The sequence below is a fragment of the Salvia splendens genome, chromosome 2 (genome assembly GCF_004379255.2).
Source record: "Salvia splendens isolate huo1 chromosome 2, SspV2, whole genome shotgun sequence".
In the NCBI taxonomy this organism is placed as follows: Eukaryota; Viridiplantae; Streptophyta; class Magnoliopsida; order Lamiales; family Lamiaceae; genus Salvia; species Salvia splendens.
The window spans coordinates 12705267-12725066 of record NC_056033.1 but is presented as its reverse complement, the minus strand read 5'-3'; the positions used below and the strand labels follow the sequence as shown (position 1 = coordinate 12725066).

At 38.8% G+C, this 19800-nt stretch overlaps 2 protein-coding genes across 2 annotated transcripts; both read right to left on the bottom strand.

Moving 5' to 3' along the window:
* Nucleotides 1-508: 508 nt before the first annotated feature.
* Nucleotides 509-2270, bottom strand: LOC121780666 (AT-hook motif nuclear-localized protein 9-like). Its single transcript, XM_042178287.1, has 5 exons — nucleotides 2028-2270; nucleotides 1777-1841; nucleotides 1543-1680; nucleotides 1136-1291; nucleotides 509-822 (listed from the first exon to the last, which is right to left on the bottom strand). Exons 1-5 carry the CDS (start codon nucleotides 2218-2220, stop codon nucleotides 592-594), a joined length of 783 nt encoding a protein of 260 aa, XP_042034221.1. The 5' UTR covers nucleotides 2221-2270; the 3' UTR covers nucleotides 509-591.
* A 2406-nt stretch (nucleotides 2271-4676) lies between these two features.
* On the bottom strand, nucleotides 4677-19697 carry LOC121788691 (AP-2 complex subunit alpha-1-like). The gene is made up of 24 exons (XM_042187309.1): nucleotides 19653-19697; nucleotides 11755-11852; nucleotides 11463-11670; nucleotides 11196-11267; nucleotides 10613-10705; nucleotides 10213-10314; nucleotides 9969-10066; nucleotides 9616-9718; nucleotides 9439-9527; nucleotides 8823-8928; nucleotides 8644-8709; nucleotides 8122-8228; nucleotides 7941-8045; nucleotides 7485-7605; nucleotides 7186-7365; nucleotides 6843-7085; nucleotides 6550-6630; nucleotides 6268-6432; nucleotides 6091-6177; nucleotides 5850-5995; nucleotides 5690-5770; nucleotides 5543-5614; nucleotides 5285-5364; nucleotides 4677-5196 (listed from the first exon to the last, which is right to left on the bottom strand). Exons 3-20 carry the CDS (start codon nucleotides 11658-11660, stop codon nucleotides 5855-5857), a joined length of 2157 nt encoding a protein of 718 aa, XP_042043243.1. The 5' UTR covers nucleotides 11661-11670; nucleotides 11755-11852; nucleotides 19653-19697; the 3' UTR covers nucleotides 4677-5196; nucleotides 5285-5364; nucleotides 5543-5614; nucleotides 5690-5770; nucleotides 5850-5854.
* Nucleotides 19698-19800: the final 103 nt, after the last annotated feature.

Here is a 19800-nt window from a genome sequence, read left to right as displayed (position 1 = left end):
TTTGTAGCGGAAATTTTGTGGCCCGATTGTGGTAGGATACGAGATCATTGCATGGCTTAAAAAGTGGGATAAATTATTTTCATTTATTTCTTAATTTGTGTACAAATAACAAATCTATCGTCCCCCAATAAATATCTTTAGAATTCGAAACCTAGGTGTAGGCTTTGACTTAAGATACTCTATGTCTCTATTCATTTGTTTGTTATACCCGGGTATTAAGAGTAGATTACTAATCAAGTTTCAGTGAAATATTATTTTACAAATTGGGAATCTCGGAAATGAAAAATATACAACAATCCTATTACCAAAAACAAAAGAAACTAATTTCCTATATACCGAAAATTCTGAATCTCTGATTTCACTAACCTCCCATCTGATTTCAATTTATTATGTTTCGAAGTTTGACTTATAACAAACCATTACTATAATAGTATGAAGGAAATTCTTGAACTCATAGTTTAAAACCAATCTTTGAGAGTAAAATGATTGGAATCAAGTGTAGCTAAAACCCAAAAATTCAAACACGGAATAAACATACAACAATTAGAGTCAGAAAAATGAATAATGTTGTAGTAAAAGAAGAAAAAAAGGTCAAACATCAGATGGAGGTTGAAAAGATTTCAAGTCAGGCGCAGAGACGTTGATGATAGCCATAGCCCCCCCTTCCTCATTCTCTGCTCCAACTCCAACTTCAATTGTGCCATTACCATTACTATTCTCATTCTCATTCCCATTCTCATTTGAAGTAGTAGTAATGTTGTTGTTTGGTGGCCTCACTCTTGCTTGCTGCCTCAAGTTTTGCCTAAATGTAGCAACTATAATCTGGAAAAACCAACCAGGGACTCAATTCATTTACTACTATTACTTACTAGCATACATAGGTAGAGATAAGATAGATACCATCAGTCCCACCATAAGTGACGCATTTCTTTTGAAAACAAGTTTTTAGGTAGTGACGTTTAGTGGTTAAATGAGCAGAGCATAAAGTAGTAATGATAAAAAAAAAGTACTCCTATGAGAGAGAGATTGAATGTTGTTTTTTTTGCCATAAAAGAAAATGTCTCACTTGTAATGGGTCACCCAAAAAAGAATACGCCCCACTTGTGGTGGGACAGAGGGAGGGAGTAGTTGTTACCTGAGTGGGGCCGGCAGCAATAAGTGAGCTGGCAACTGCGCCGCCATAAAAGTTATTATGGGGATCCGCCAGGTGTACGCTCAAAAGGCAGATTTTTGCACCTCCTTTTTCAGCATATGTATGCGATCCGTTTAGTCGAATAATACTAAAATTGGCCTGCACCATTCACAAACATCAAACACCAATATACATATACTTCCCCCGTACCACAATAAAATTTGCCGCAAATAAGAGTCACATTTCACTTTTACTATAAATGGGAAATAGGTTTGGCATTCCACTAACTCCCTCCACTCTCATTTTATCATAAAACTAAGTCACATATCCTGCTAAATTCGTGTCTACAACGAACGTAACTTATTGTGGGAGAGAGGTAGTACATGAACATTATGTCATGAGATTCATACCTGGCATTTTAAGTTTAAAATGCGGCCTCGGGAAGCGGGCAGAAAGATTTGGGCAGTGGAGATTGTACCCGAAGCTGACATAATGCACATTGAATCACAAGTCCTCTCCGAAAATGACCTAATCCTTTCAACAATGTTCTGCGTCAATCCAACATCATCAACCAACCTATATATTTTTAAAATAATACTCTTATAATGAATTATTAATTTAGTGTTTACTAGTACAATACATACCTCTCCTGCCTCAATGTCGATTACGTAAGGTGAGAAATTGCTTCCACCGTTTCCACCATTTATGTCTTCATAGTATAAAAACAAAATACACATAATTTAGAAGCAATGAAGAAAATTCACATACTACTAATTACTAAGCGAAGATTATATTTATAGATTGGATCTCTACAATTCCCGTATCGGTGGTCAATACATATGCGCAATGAAACAAATTAATCTATAGTGAAAAATGAGCAAAATTATGAAATTACCTAAAGAGGCGGCCAAGGTTTGCCATTTACCGGAGCCCTTAGGGCGGCCTCTACCGCGCTTTTGTGGGCCCCCGGAATCTTCCGCCGCCACCCTAAATTCCGGCTGGATTCCTCCTCCCAGCTGTTTTCTCGGGCGCCCTCTCTTCCTCTTTTCCCTAAACCCGCCGCCGTTCTCCACCTGTACCTCTATCATCGCCGCAGCAACTAACGAACCGCCGTGTTCTGCCTCCGCCCGAACGCCGCCGCTAACATCCATTTTCCCACCTGAAAAAACATCATTAAACAGATTTTTTTTAAAAAAAGAATAGATTAAAGGTTTAGTGTTTAACGATTCATGCATGCAAAAAAAACACGCACAAACACTTACAGATGTGTGTAGAGGAAGAAGAAGATTTTGAGGGTTTTTTTTTTTGGGGGGGGGGGGGGGGGTTCAGATGCAGAGAATTAAGAAACGGCTGTTTGTTTTATACGCGTTTAATTACGCAGGAGATTTATTTTTATTCATGTATTTATTTTTAATTTAACGATATTCCGAAATTGACTTTCTAATTTTCTATTTTTATGGTTGGGGGATTTTCAGGTTCAAAAAAATCGTATTAAACGTGGAATAATTTGGATTAATCAGGATATTTTAAATCGTTTTAGATTTGCATTAGAATTATAAAGGGTATTTCTTTATAATGGAATTATTTACATATATATGCTCTTAGTTTTTGTTTTTGTTTTTATTTTTTTATAGCCTCGAATTTATGAATACCGTTTGGCGTTTGTTATTATGAGTAATCGGAGAGCCATTAATATTTTTGACTATTTTGCAGCAAATATAGTAACATAAGTTGGATATTGTAAATAATCATGAAAAATGAACTAATGTTATTTTGCTAATAAATTAGTATGGCAAAATGACAGGCCGATGAATGAGTATTTTACTAAATCAGAGCTGTACTAAATTCATTTCAAATTTTCTATAGGGCTCCAGTTTTCATATACTACTAGATAAACTTGATGTTGTATTTTCGGGTAATTTAATAAGATGATAAAAATGAAAAAGTAATATCCCAATAATCTAATATCGTAATATTATAAAATAATTAACTCCAGAATCGTGATAATTGTGTTATGATTGGATATTCAATTATAAATTTTCGATAAAACGTGAAAAATAAGATTATTGAAATATAAATTTGTTACCAACTTAGCAAAATAATCTCGTAAATGGAGAATTTGTGGAGTATATATCCGAATCCAATTAACCCTACTAAAAACATTTAGTATTTATTTTGTTTCATTTTACATGAGTAGGATTATTTAATTTGTATTTGTAACGTCCATATCAATGCAGTTTAATATCTTTTGTTACTTAAATGCAATGTAAAATGAAATATGAATTAATTAAAATTTAATCAGGGTCGACCATATCCGTAAACGCTTTACTGAGGCATATATCAGTAAATAATACTCCATGTAATTCAATAAAAATAAAAAAAGAGATAAAATTTAATATTAGCCACGGATATATAGTCCGTCAATGATTCTAAAACCATTAAAATAAATTTTAGATTTAATATTTTTTTAAAATTATAACATGATGTTTACTATCGTTTGTACGCCAACATTGTAGTATGCATTATTCATTTACGATATACCAAAATATGTGCCTTACATAGTCATAAAATATCACTTTAATTTTCTGCTAAAAACCGTCATTGACAACTATCATATTTAAGAATAAAAATGAATTTTCACCATCATCAACACGATGGGAAAACATAGGTCGAAAATGTCATGTTTTGCATATTAAAGTGAGAGTGAACTATAAAATTGATACCAACGTTTGCACATTCGAACGTCACAAATATCTATGTTTAAAATATATCTTCACAAGGATCTACGTATGGGTATAATATTATATTAGGTATTTTTTTTACTATTTTGAATCTTTTATACCCTTTTTATTCTTTTCTATTCACGCTGGAGGCCATTGTTTTTCTTTCCCATTTTTGTCATCCCTCTTTTCTCTCTTTATCTTTTTCTTTCCTCTTATTTTCTTCCAAATTGTATCCGACTACAATAGTGAAGAGGAGTATTGGGCTGATTTGGGTCCCAAATGCTGATTGAATCCAGGGCATTGCGGATTTTGTTGTACCACTTCTGTAAGTGTAACGAATCGGAGATTGAGAAGAATTTCATTGCACTGACTTGGTGTTGTAATTCAAGTAAAGGTCAAATCTTTAAAAGGAAATGGTAAAAGATTATTTTGTCAAGCCAGTTGGTGAGGGATAGAGAAATTTTGTTGTTTCTCATTTCGTTTCCGTCAAACCGTGATAAGAGCATAAACCCAACATAAAAAAAAAAAATTTCTTGAACATTGATTTTCATTGCATTTTACTACTCCCTCCGTCCCAAGCTACTCGCACTTATTTCCTTTTTGGGCGTCCCAAGTTACTTGCACTCTTTTCATTTTTAGTAAAAATTTTCACCTACCGCCGTCATTTTTTACTTTCCTATACACTCATTCCTTAATCTCCGTGCCGAAAAGGAAAGGAGCGAGTAGCCCGGGACGGAGGGAGTACAATTTAGAAGAAAACCCAACACAAAAAGTCCACTTGGCAGCATCATTAATCGCCAATTCTACGCATCCATAGACAAACAAAATATTTAAATGTTAAACCTCAAGCAGTTCCCTTAAATATATAATTCGAATAGCAGAAATCAATGGTGTAAAACCTGACTACAAAATAAGGGGATCGTGAAAAGACAAGACGAAAAAAATGAAAGAAACAAGAATATAGACCCCCCCCCCCCCCCCTCACACCTCGCTAAAGCACAAATCTAGTTGTGCGAAAGAATATTAAAACTTAAAAGCCTCCGACGTATTCCAACTCTAAAGCACCCTCGACTCCGCCAGCCCTTGCATCATATCATTCAAAGCATCCCAACTGGCGAGGAGGGGATGACGCGACAACTGTGTTTTATGGACATTGGTTACACGGTTGTACATAACATTGTGTATGAATGTTACCCCACTCAAAGCAAACCAGCAAGAATAGCTCCAGGATCTGAGGATGGAGTGGGTGGAGTTATCGGCTGTGCTTGAGGCGGCATAGGTGCAGGTGCTCCGGAAGGAACAGGGATGCTGATTAATTGTTCCTTAACGAACTCCTTCAATCTGAAAATATGATGAAACTCAATATTAATCACCAGATAATCTCAAGTGATAGTGGGGTGCAATGAACTTAAAAGGTAGATATGCATACTCGAATGTCAGTGTTGGATCTCCTGATGCAACGTTCATACGCAGCTGTGTTCTGTCTGCTGGATCTGTTTCTATTCTTATCTGATGATAAATATAGGAATAAATATGATGTCAGTCATTAAGAAATTATCACAGATTTAGGGTTAACTCTTCGATATCAGCTGAAAGACCTGGAACATAAATTTTCTATTTCAATGAAATATGCATGCTAATATTTAGAAAGCAGCGCAGCATTGTAAATGAAGTACTAAAAGCATACCAAGCATAGCATTGCTCGAGTGCTTTCAGAGTAGAATGTTGTGCTCACAACTAAATTATTAGCATTGGGATCCTGGATGAAAAATAAAACATCAAGTAGTGTTCAATATAAAAGCAAAAGGGTAACTTATTGAAACGAAGCGCCTACAAGGCCAGGGCAAACTGTCAGGTGCAAACTGCTAAATAAGTTCGCCATTTCTGCAAGCACCATTGGTCTTACACCTCTAACCTGGTGAGTGAACCGAAAGAAGGTAAGGGCACAAGTAGATCTAATATAGGAGTGACCGAGTGATAGGGAAAGGATTAACTTCATTCAAAAGGCACAAACAACTTCTTGCAGCTTCAGTGGAGGTCCTGAGAGAGATCTCCATTGTGGGAAAAATTCTTCAGGGGAAACTATAATTGGCTGAAGAAACATGTTCAAGACAGCGGGAAGGCGAAGTTTTACATTGACCTGTTCATGCATTTGTTAAGTTTGATGAGAAAAAACAGTAATCACTCTTGGTCCTCGATTTGTTTTTCGTCGTATGCTTAGTTTTGAGATAGTACCACATTGGTTCCAAACTTGTAAGAGAAGACCAGCACGGCTGAATCTCTGCTTGGTTGGAGGTTGACTACTTCAAGTGGACATTGAACCTGTGGGGGGGAGAGAATGTATTACTTTCACCATTGTAACCAATACAGGACCAGAGCAAAATCCAGGAAAAGAAATCTTATTGATTCTACCTGCGCCCTTGGGGGGATTGTCTCCGGTACTAGTGAGAGCTGTGTCTTTAGATGTGATGGGGGCAATATCAAGGCTTGTACTGACACTAATGGAGCAGTATTTTTATTTCCCAAGAAGAGAATAAATCGACCATGATGACCCCGCCAATCAGCTTTTATGCCAATCTGCAACACAACAAAGGTTGAAGTAACTCAGTAATCAGGAAACAAAATTTTTAATCTTATATAACTTGATACTGAAGAATATGCCTTGTGACACTGAATAGGGAAATGAAGGTGCACCTGGATATTGACATCCTCATACAGAACACCACTATCCTTCAGGCATAATGCACGGAATTTCTCCCCAATATCACCAATTGGCTGCAAGCATCAAGGGAAAAGTAAGAACAAAGTATAAGCTGCAGAGAGAAGTAGGTAACAGTAAAGTTCTTTTGCAGCAACATTGCCCTACAAGATATAACCGAACAAAGCACGTACAAATATCAAACAAGATTCTTACATGCTAATTTTCCCAGGATGCATATACAATATGAAACGAGGATCTATACATAAGAAGAAGAAGAAAATGATACCTGAATTGTACTAGTCTGGTCTTCAACAGGTGCAAGGGCTAAAGCATCTTGATTTGGACCGCCTTCCAAACCGGAAGCTACACTTGGATCAGATTGAGGAGCAGTACCTGGTGGGCCTTCAATAGCCAGTGGCCCTAAAAGATCTCCAAGGAGGTCAGGAGATGGTCCACTATGAGGTTGAGGATCTACTACCGCAACAGTCCCATTTTCATGTGCTAGTCCTTGTCCAGATGTGCTTTCATCCTGCCCACGTAATTGCTTATTGGATACATATTCAAAAGTTAACATTTAAGATCTTCAAGAAAAGTGATGTGCAGTGAGAATCTATGGGAGGATATCTCACCGTGCTAGTCGTGGTAGGAACCTTCACAAGACCAAGCTGGGGTGCAGGTTGTGTCCCATTAGCAGGGCGTTGATCAGTAAGTACCAATGCATTAGAGGTCTGCTGCTGTGCCCGCAATTTAATTGCACTTTGCTCAGCTGTATCAGCCTCAGAATCTTCAGCTTTTCTTATCAATGATGACTATAACCAAAGATTGTCACCGTCAGAATTCTTAGTAAATAAAGATATGTTACAGTAGCAACTGATCATGCGACATAATAGATAAATAACTAATACTAAGTCAATATCCAAATTCCAACCTGTCTTTCAGGGAACTTTGGCATTTCAGCAAGTATATCCATTAGAGCTGCACCTTTCATGCTCAAAGCTAGATATTCAACTGCCCGTTGCTGTATTTCAGCATCAATACAACTCTCATACCTGGAACATACAATCTTCAACCTCAACGGAAAACCAGAACATAAAAACATGAAATAAAAACTAACTAGATAAATAATACTACCTCTGTCCCGCATTAACTGTCACATTTACTTTTCTGCACTCGTTTTGTAAAAATGATAATAAATAGTTAAAGTGGAAAAATAGTAAAGTAAGAGAGAGAATAATATAAAGAATACTCTTCTCTACCTTATTCTCTCTCTTATTTTACTATTTCTCGACTTTAACTATTTATTATCATTTTTACAAAACTAGTGCAAAAAAGTAAATGTGACAGTTAATGTGGGACGGAGGCAGTAGTTGTTTCATGTAATTACTTTCTGAAAATTTCCCAGATTTGCTTCTGTAGCTCCTCGTCAGGTGGTTGAGTGTGCATTAAAATCTTTGCATACGTGGAAAGAAGGATAGAAATTGTTGGTGTCCTGGTCGTATATGATTTAGTTAGACATAATACAGAAACTAGGACATATAAAGAGGTATACAAGGGTAGGCCATTACGAAACAGTGGGTAGTTTCTCATGTATAATGTTGAAAATTTCCCTTGGACTCCATCCTGGACGTCTGCCTAGAAGATGACTATATTCTCCAAGGATATATGCACTGACCTATGATATCATAAAATCGTTTAAATGAAGTGTTACGACGAAATTGGCTCACTAGAGATTCTAGACATGCATGAATCCAAAAAACCAAAATATACTAGACTTCTATTATACATTTTGATTTAACCGATCTCCTTTTTTGACTGATTGGCAATTTGGCATCAGCCTATCCAACAACACCTAGTTGGGGCATCGTAAATTTGTAATGACATTATTCTAAACAACTGAAGAATTATATGCGGCAGCACATATACAACTAGTTTACTTTATGGCAATATTAGATGTATAAAGAACTTGTATAGGAATCTTTAAACATTCTGTTATGCAAGTCAATATAAATCTTTGTTGCTGGCAAGCCTTCTTTTAAAAATAATACTCCGTAGTAAAAAATTACAACAATGAGATGAGTCTTACACACCTTCACCATCGTCTCATGAATGGCATGCTTGTCAAGGTACTCTCTGGCTTTCATAGCTGCATACAGCTGACAAGATAGAGGCATGAATATACAACCGAGTTATGTGAAAGCTCATTTATCAATATCAGATTACTGCAACTAACAGTTACAGAAATAACATTCCAAGCTGTGTCAGTTACCTGTAAATCCTCATTATTTGTAACGAACTGCACCACGCGGAACCAAATGTCATCACTTACGAAATCACCTGCCTTGTCTATCAGCTGAAGAATCACATCCGCATACCTGATGCATGGAGAATAGAACACTGAAATGTACTAGTATCTTATTTGAACCATAAAAGTCAATCAAGTAATACTGGCTTGTGTATGATTGTACTCCTAAATAAGCATAACCATATCATACACGCTCCCAGATGTTTTATACGAACAGTTAGCAAAGCAACCGATCACAGTTGTTAACCAGCTTTTGCTTGTTTCTAAAGGAATTTGGGGATAGGTTTTATAATTTAACAACAAAATGTTTCATAACTGTACATGGATCTGAAATAAATTTCAAATGTGTTGTAAATGATTAAAAAAGAATAAACTTGAGTAATTCCTCTCGCTTTTAGCTTAACTTGATCACTCATAAATACTTCATATGACTATCAGAAAAATAAATGATGTCGTATAGATCCTAGGGAAAAAGAATTTAGTAAATATCTCATGGGCGTGCTTATTTGTCTGTACACCAGCCGAAGTGCAATTTGTTCTCACGTATAAATGTATGGCCTTTTACGTATCGATATCATACCATGACAAGTCTGGGGCAAACTTCTCTGCAAGAATTGCAGCTTTAAGTGACAACTCTTCCCGCATTGCAAAGTCTGCTGTGCTAAGATACTGAAACAAGATGATGGCGAAGCATAAATTACTTTCCTTGTTTGTTCTAGCAACCAATAAAGATTTTTTTTAGTAGTGGATTCACTACAAGCTTGTAAGTCATTTGCACTTGTAATAATTCTTCAACTATGTCCTTTGCATTTGAAACATCACACATGCCATACAGCAAATCAAGGGCACGTCTCCTGATACTGTTAAATTAAAGCATGGTTAGATATGTGCGTGTATCAAAGCTGATAAATACTTGCAAGAAAAAAAAATTCCTAATGCAATAATTTTTTAGTTCTCTAGCATTTGTAAATTTGTAACTGCTAAAGAAAGATGTCATCATGCTTATGACATATGCATCTTATATAGGTGAAAGCAAATCTATGTGTTTATAATTATAATGCTGAGTGGTTATTTAAGTTTTCAACAGGCATACAAATAGTAATAGTCAACCTGATATCAGGATCCTTCAATGTAGCAATGATCTGAGCTTGATATCTTTTAATAATATCCTCCACATCTGTGACCATCAACATCCGAGTCATGTTCTCCTGCATTAAGCAACCAGAGATCATTGCAATCAGAACCAGCAATTATGTACATTCTTAAGAACATGATTTAGCCTTAAAGGAAGAATAACCAATCTTATGTTGAAGAGACAAAAAACAGGGAACAACATGGTGAGCAAAGATCTAACCAAGCCAAGGTATCTTATATTAGGTTCACGAACGGCAATAAATTTCCCAAGCAGTGCAACACACTGAGACATCATTTCTTTCTCAGCATCAAGATGCATGACCTGCATATAAAGAAGTTTAGGTCCAAGAATCATTGACAATTCATATAACACATTTTAAAAGTACAGTTTTTCGAGGTTTAGGCACCCCTGGAGACAGGAATCAAAGCTTCATGAACTCCATGGAGCCAAGGCATGAATTGCATGTCAAGACTCATAATAACAGTTAACTAGCAATACAGATAGAGATTTTAAAGGTAAATGAGTATAAGCTCCAGCAAACACGATACATAAGAGTAAGTAACAAACATATTGAAGACTGCTGATTCAAAACTAAAAAGATTTAACAGAGATTACTTACGAGAGCAAGGGCTTCAAAAAGAACAGCATGTGATGCATTATTCTTGTTTACATTTTTCACATCATCAGTTCCCATTAGTATCCTTTGCAGAACCTGATAATAGCCAATAAGAAAGATCATGACATGCCACAAACTTTCAATAATACCCAATTATATAAGAAGTATCATTTGAAATTAAAAATCATAGGGTTTATTTGTTCGAAATTCCAAATCCCATTGAACTTTCTACTATACTATTGTTTTATTCTTCTCTCAATCTTATTATCAATGGCAATCCTAAATTTGCTTTACAATGGGTCCCACCGCTTAAATAATCTTGTCTTCTTACTGACCATATATTCAAAGAAAACCAGTCAACAAACATAAAAATACAACTGATCAAGCATATCCTCGTTTTCAAACTTTAATTCTAAAAGGTCGAATAATTCCTCTAAACATATTCAATTTTGACACAAACACCAATATACATCTATGGAAATTAATACAACTACATAAACTGGATGGAGATGCTGACAGCTACAAAATTGAAATATGAAACCAAACCACACCAGAACAGCCCATAGATCAAAAAAGAATATCGGACCTCAAACAATGATCTTCTTGTATTTGGATCTTCAACGGTTGGAAAATATTGGAGAGCCCTCATCGTCTTAACCTGCAGTGCAAGAACGAACAGAAGCAAATGGTTAGATAATAGAATAATGAAGAAGTTCATATTGCTCCTACTTGAAACTAAAAATTCAGAGAATATCTAAATCTGATATATAAAATCCAACCAGGAAAAGATTATGATATCCTAAATTGATCAGTCACCCTTTTCTAAGAAAATAGTGTCAAGAGAAGCACAAACCTGAAGCCAAGGCGAAGGAATACCATAATAAGTGTATTCTTGTGGAATATCCTGATTTCTAGCAAGTCTTTCCAGGGTCTTAACACACTTTGGTAGACAACTCCAGTACGCCTCATGGTTGTTAGACACTAAAGCAACTAAGAGGCTCATAGAAGAAGTCAATACTCCTAAATCACGTTCATCTAATAGCTGTGCCATCCGGTCCGACCTGTCAATTATGAGGAAGAGAACAGCTATTAGATACATTCTACTGATCAACAAGGCTAACAGAGATTGAAAGTACATGCTTTACCAGCCATCCACATTAACCACGTCAGGATTTTTTCTAAAGAGGCGCAGCAGACATAGCACCGCCTTCTTCCTAACAAGCGGTCTGCAACTGCTAGATATCTAAATAAATAGGAACTTTCAGCAACATTTATTAGGTCACCGAACATAATACCTTCAGAAGTGTACAATTACAAGTACTTTTTGAACATCAGTCAGCAAATTCTCTCCCACCAATGTTCCCAACCTTAACAGTTATGATCAGAATCCAGATGGTATAAGCAGAAGTTAGTGAGGAAAATACATGAGGTAAACATAAAGAACTTTTGAGGCAGAGTAGTAAAATTATTATGTCAACCTAGGCATGCACAAACCGGCCCGGCCCGCCGGTTAACCGGTGGTTCGGAACCGCCGGTTCATGAACCGGAACCGGGCCCAGAACCGGCGGGTTGAACCGGCAGAAGGGTCGGCGGGTCGTAAGGGCCGGTTCAGGTTCGGCAATATCTTGAACCGTGAACCGGCGGTTCAAAACCGGCGGTTCGGCGATTCGAACCGCCGGTTCAAAGGGTCGCACAGTGTAAAGTAGGCTAGGGGTTCGTAGGGGTTCAGGTAGGGTTTAGGTAAACCGGCGATTTTCGGTGGGAACCGGCGGTTTTCCGGGAAACCGGCGGTTTTCGTCAGAAACCTCCGGTTTTCGGTCAGAAACCCCGGTTTCCGCCGGTTCCGGTGACTTTTCAGAGGCTAGGTCGTAGGTGCAGTGTTTAGGCCTACAAAACCGGTCATAAACCGCCGGTTTTCTGACGCAAACCGTGGACGAACCGCCGGTTTATGCTTGAACCGCCGGTTCCGGCGGTAAACCGGCGGTTCGGCCGATTTCAAATTTCAAATTTTATTTTTTTTTATCCAATTTTACTCCTATAAATACCTCACTTCTCTTTCATATATCCTTACCCCATTCTTGTGTTAACAAGAATTTCATTCTCAATCTTCATTTCTCTATTCTCTCCTCTTTCTCTCTAATTGCGCAAGTTTACGTTTCAATTCTACACTTTCTACTCACTACTATATTTGTTGTTGTGCTCATAATTTACCACTTCTTTTATACTTCATACATATTTCATTCCAAGTCCATACTACTTTCATTTATCAATATGTCTTCTTCTCGTGGTGGATCGGGACGTGGTGATCGGGGCAAGGGAATAGCCCAAGATCAAAGTACTACGCGTCCCTCAAAATCTCGACGACCTAGTCGTCGAGATGTTATGGAAGAGGTTTCTCGATTGGCAGCCGAATGCATGTAAGTAAGTAATGAAAAATTTGTTTTCCAATTCATATTTTAAAATTTCATTAAACTTTTTTTTTGCGTTCATACTTTTAACTTCTACGTACATAATATTTGTAGATGGAAGAAGATCATAGGACCGCCATGCTACTTGTTGAAATGCAACAAGGTGGGGGTAGGGGAGGTCGTTCCCAACAAGATGAGGAGTTCGACGTTACTATATCGTCGGACTCGGACAACAACGAGGATAGATCGCATTCTCGTATTCCTTCTAGCACCGGCAGAAATGAGGAGATGCCTCCCCCTCCTCCACCCGCTACTAACCCGGCAAAAGCTTTGAAATCGGACATTTTTGTCAAACACTACAAGAGGGTCCCGGTGGTGATTCCAAATCCTCACGATCCGAACTCTCTAGAAGAGACTTCGGAGTTTCATGTTTACTGCAACTATTGCGATAAAGTGTACAAATGGTCCGCCGGTGGTAGATATGGCACCCTCCGTCGCCATTTGGTGACAAAGCATCCGGTAGAATGCGGCACTACCTCTACCCAAAGCCAACTAAACTTCCAACCCGCCGGCTCAGGTTCGTCAGGTACGCCTCTATTTAAATATGAGAAAAAGAATTTTAATGATACAATGACTAGATGGGCGGCTATGAAGCATTTGCCCTTTAATGTTTTTTATGACAAAAGTTTTGAGGTTACTATGCAAAGTGGTTTGAATGTAGCAATCAAAAGAATAGGTAGAATGACCGTGCAACGATCTACCGTTCGGCAATGCTTGGAGAAAAATGTAGAATTATCACGTTATTTAGTTAACTTGGGCCACAGGGTGAACATTTGCTCAGATGTTTGGACGGATTGTTTTAACCGTCATTCATACATGGGTATTACGGTTCACTTTGTGGACAATAGTTGGACTTTGAACAAGCGTTTAATTGGTTTTAGAGAATTTGAAACTCCACACAATGCACCCGAGATTGCTTCTTTGATTATACAAGTGTTGAATGAGTTTCAGTTATGCAACAAGATATTTTCTATTGGTTTTGATAATGCAACTGCCAACACCGCAAGTATCGCCGATTTGATTGCGGCTTGTACACCGGTAATTGGAGGTAAGTATTTTCATCAAAGATGCATTTGCCATATTTTAAATTTATGTGTACAGGATGCGCTTGAATTATGGCAAAAGCATGTTTCTCCTATTAGAAATGCAGTTAGATTAATCCATCAAAAGCCACCTATTGGCAAAGCATGGAAGAAATATTGCCATCAAAAGAATGTCAGGTACACGAATTTTACTATGGATGTGTCTCATAGATGGAATTCGACATATGATTGTCTGAATTCTACTTTGACACATAAAGATGCTTTATGTGATTTTTATAGAACTAATCCCTACCGTGATTTATATCTTTCGCATAGTTGTTGGGATAACAGTTTGGCTTTATTTAAATTATTCAAATATTTTAAAAATGCTACTGTTGAATTGTCGGGTGTTTATTATTGCACTGCTGTTCGTGTTTTGGAGCATTGCATGTACATATCCCTTGGTTTTAAAACTGCAATGAAAAATGCTTCCTCTTCTCCCGAGTTAATGTGCGTTTTGTATTATATGATTGAAAAATGGCTTAAGTATTTCAGTGAGATTCCTAACGTGTTTTTGATTACAAAGGTATTGGATCCAAAATGGAAATTAGCAGGTACCTCTAGAATTTTAGATTTTTATTATAACAATTTGAGTTCAATTGATCTTGGTCCCCTTCAAGCAATCCAATCCGATACCAGTGACGAATTTGGAGTCGACCTCTCAGAAACCTTTCAAATAAACCTCCCGGACCGGTCAGTTGTGCAACAAAACCTCGAGTTTAACTTGCGCTCTCTCTACACCGAATATGAAACCAAGTATAACACCACTCACCAAGTCAGAAGACCCCCTCCTCCACAACATAACTATGGATTTGCATTTCAAGCCGATTATGATGACCCCGACGCGCAATCCCAACTAGCCGACCTATACAACTACAGCACCGGCGGAAGGTCCTCAGGTATGGTCAGTGAATTAGATTTATATTTTGATTCACTCTTTTCCTTTGGTGATGAAGGTCCTACTCCTCCCGCCCAAATCGACGTCCTCGATTGGTGGGGAACCCACGAGAAAGATTTTCTCATCCTTGCTTCAATGGCCAAGGAGATTTTTTCTGTTCCGGCTTCCACCGTAGCCGTCGAGTCCGCTTTTAGTGTTGGCTCGCGCGTGTTGGATGAATCAAGAAGTAAGCTCTCGACGAAAAATATGGAAGCCGTGATGTTACTTGATGATTGGGCCAAAGCTGACGTCCGAGAACAAGAAAATGATTGGGATGATCGTCAAGAGGGATCACAAGATGAATTCACCGGGGATGAAGCTTAGGCCAACCGTCAACCGCCGCCGGCCAAGCCAAATAGGTAAGTAAAGTAAGAGAACTACGTGGACTTTGATTCCCTAATGCAAATGAGCAATTAAGATACGTAGGCACCTCAACTTAAATTTTAAATTTAAGTTGAGCTCAAGTCCTTTTTCTTTTATTTCTTTTTTTTTCCATTAATTCCTACTTTAAAAATATGCAAATACAATTACATAATTGTATTTGTATATACTCTAGTCGATGAAGTATTTGTATATACTCTAGTTGATGAAGTATATTTCTCTATACGGCTAAATGAGGGAAACTTTTGACAATTCTACTATAAGTGTTGATTGTTAGACAAAACTCAACATTTAAAGTTGAATTGCTAAAGGTGTCCTTAATTAAGTTATGTAGAAAGATCTTCTTCGCCGGTTAAGAGTATATATATAATACACTTATACGTTTAAGAACTTCAACGTCGTTCTTGTCATTTGTAATTAGTTGTTGACTAGTAGTCTCATTTGTATTTAAATTTTGTTTAAGACTTCAAGACCGGCATATGTTTTCGATTTGTAATTGTTGTAACTTGTAAACATGCAATTTCAATAAAATTGCAACTTTAGTCGTATTTTTTTTCAATTTTATTTACTCACATTTCATACATAAACAACTTTGAAAGTGTAATGTAATTTGATTAAAAATTGAATAGTTGAAAAATGCAAAAAAAAAAAAAGGTCGACGAACCGTCGAACCGGCCCGGAACCGGCGGTTCAAGCCGAAAATCGGCGGTTTTGAACCGCCCCGTAAACCGCCGTTTTGTTGAACCTGAACCAGAACCGCCGGGAGCTAGGCGGGCCGGTTCAGGTTCAAGCATTTCCTGAACCTTGAACCGCCGGTTCACGACCCTGAACCGGCGGTTCGTGACCGTTGTGCACACCTATGTCAACCTATACGGTAGCGTCAACTATTTATAAGAGTGTCCACAATGGGGCGCAGGGCCGGGAGCCGAGGGTGAGCCGCGGCCGCGGCCGCGGCTGAGCCGTGGGAGCCGCGGCCCTCCACTGCAGCGGGCCGCGTTTCGCGACTAGGCCGCGGGATTTTTTTTTTTTTTTTAAGTTTCGAAAATTACTTTATAAATATACACACTCCCATTTCCATTTTTCCAACTCCATTTTACTTCCATTTTGCTCCAATCTTTCCTTCCAATTTCTACAACCTTGGAACTATGGATTCCGACGATGAACAATTCCAACAAGCGGTAGATCTGGAGTTCCAAAACCTTTTTTTAGGTTGTGATTTTTTTTGTTTACAATCCAAATTATTTTATTTTAATTAAATTTATAAATATCATAAATTTAAAGACTTATAAAATTTATTAGACATAAATTAAAAAATATTATTACAAAATCAACATCAGAGCATCCACTACGCGTCCCGCGCGCGGCTCGCGTTCCGTCCCGGAGGGACGGTTCTGCCGCGGGATGCGTTGCAACCCTCGTCCCATCCCGTAGCCCGTTCCCAGCCCGTCCCGTAGCCCGCATCTGCGAGACAGGGGACGCGCCGGCCCGTCACGCGCCCGGGCGACGTGGCGCGCCCCCGATGCATGCGTGACGCCCACTCGCTGGCCCGCGAGTGGGCGTTGTCACGGATGACGCAATAATTCATTTTTTTAAAAAAAATTTGTTTTTTTTAAAAAAAATCAAATTTTAATAAAAAAAAAATTTCAAACGGTAATGTTACCGTTAATTTTTTATTTTCTTTTTTTTAATTTTATTTATTTATTTACTCTATAAATAATCATATTTCATACTCATTTCACACACAAACACACATCTATTCCTCTCAAATCCTCTCTATCACTCCAATTTCCATCTTAAATCAACTCAAACAAATATATCCTTTTGAGCAAATGCGTCAATTAATGGAACAATCACTTGAAGAAGATCGACGACGATAGGCGGAGGAAGCCGCGCCACTCCCACGACGCTCCCGGAAGTACATCAATCGGAACCGGGAGGAAGCCGCCGCACGGTTAGTACGCGACTACTTCTGCGATAACCCGATTTGGGGAGATACCTACTTCCGTCGCCGTTTCCGCATGAGTAAACCGCTATTTCTCCACATAGCGAATACTTTGGCGGCCCGGGAAGAGTTCTTCCGAGAAGGGTTCGACGCGGTTGGCCGTCCCAGCCACACGACGCTGCAGAAATGTACTGCAGCCATCCGTCAGCTTGCGACTAGACAAACGGCCGACATATTAGACGAATACCTCCACATCGGAGACACCACTGGGCGCATGTGCTTGCTCAACTTCTGCAGAGGCGTCCGGGCAGCCTTCAGTGACGAATTTCTCCGGAGGCCAAGCACGGACGATTGTCAGTTCCTCCTCAACCTGCACGAACAAGTGCACGGATTCCCCGGGATGCTTGGCAGTGTCGATTGCATGCACTGGCAATGGAAGAATTGCCCGGTGGCTTGGAGGGGGTCCTAGGGCCACAAAGGCACCCACCCAACCGATGTACTCGAGGCCGTTGCCGACTACCGCTTTGGATCTGGCACGCGTACTTCGGGGTCCCTGGCTCGAACAACGACGTAAACGTGCTCCACCAGTCCGATCTCTTTACCGAAGTTTTGGATGGTAAAGCGCCGGCCATCAACTTCGTCGCCAACAACCGGCTGTATAAAATGGGGTACTATCTCGCCGACGGCATCTATCCGAAGTGGCCGACCTTCGTGAAGACGTGCGGCAGGCCTGCGAACCCAAAGCAGGCTCTTTTTGCGCAGAAGCAGAAGGCTGCGCGCAAGGATGTGGAGAGGGCTTCGGGGTTCTCCAAGCGCGCTTCAACATCATCAAAGCCCCGGCTCGTTCCTGGTTCATGGAGAGCATGGTCGACATCATGTATACGTGCATAATCTTGCACAACATGATTGTCCGAGACGAAGGACCCGATGCGGGAAATTGGTTCGACCCCGAATCTCCCGGAAGCTCAACCGCAAGTAGTCCGCCGCGAAGTGGAGCGCATCCGTCTATACAAGAACGGTTGGCTATTCGGGCAAGGACACACAACTCCAAAAGGATCTAATTGAGCACATTTGGGAAAACTTTGGCGGAGAAGATTAAATTATGTCATTTTTTATTTTTTTAGAATTTTAATTATGTCTTTTTTTCTTTTTTTTTTTAAGTTTAAGTTGTAATGTTGTTTTAATTTTAATGAAATGTGTTTGTTTAAATTTAATTGGGTTGTAAAAAAAATAAAAAATGAAATTGAATGAATAGTAATTAAGGGACGGAGCGTTGCAGGTTCCGTCCCTTAGTTAAGGGATGGAAGAAAAAAGGACAGTGGGGCCCTCAAATAGTGGTCAAATAGTAGTTAAGGGACGGTATAAAGACAGCGTAGTGGATGGTCTCATACCCTAGCATATATATGTAAAGCATTTTCCAGACATATTTCTTCTTCTCATAATGTGATAATCCCTGTTCGGTCACAAATACAAAATAAAATGATAAGCAAAGCTATTACAGCTCTCCATGAACTAACAAATATATAAGGTTTGAGTCACTTCTGAGCACCAACTTACTAAGGTAGCATGAAAATGATGGACATCGCCGTATAGAGATATGAATTCACATTAACAACTTCCTCGGTAGGAAAAATAAATGAGACTGAAAATCAATTCATATGTTTCTACTGTATGCAAGCGTACATCTACTGAAAATTGTATCAATGAATCTTATTCAGCTTGATTGGATTTTCTAACTCTGCAGAAGACAATCAGACACATTTTGAGGCATTTCCATGAAGTAGGATTGCAAAACTATCTTCACGACATGTCTGCTTTAGTGAAGCAATACAAGCTAGGCTTTGGATGCCACGCTGCCCCTCTCGGGAGTAAGAAAAACAGCAAACATTTTCAATGTCTTATAGCTAATTCCTTGAAGATACTATAATTTAATCACCAAAAAGATACATTTCACCTCCATGAACTCAGGCGTAACTATCCTTCACTGAGTGCACAGCTCGTAGACCCCTAAATCCAGCCTATAAGCCCCTAAACACACCTCCTCACCCGAGAGCACAATAACGAGACTCCCATTAGTTCAAGCTACATTCACGACAAAAGAAACCCTGAATTCCAGCTAGTCAGAACGCCACAATTTGATATCATATGAAGAAATTGGTGAAATGCCGAAAGACTTGAAACTGAAACAGCAATTACACACACCACAACAGCTCACAGACACGTAAAAACTTGCCTTTTCGTGCTTAAAGCGAGTTCGGATGTTCCCGAGCTCCGCGCTCCTGCTCTTTATTCTGACAATTCCGGATGTCGCTGATGAAAACCGACAACCCTCTCATGCCGGAAAGCGCCATCTCTCAGATCCAGCAATTCTCCAGATCCGA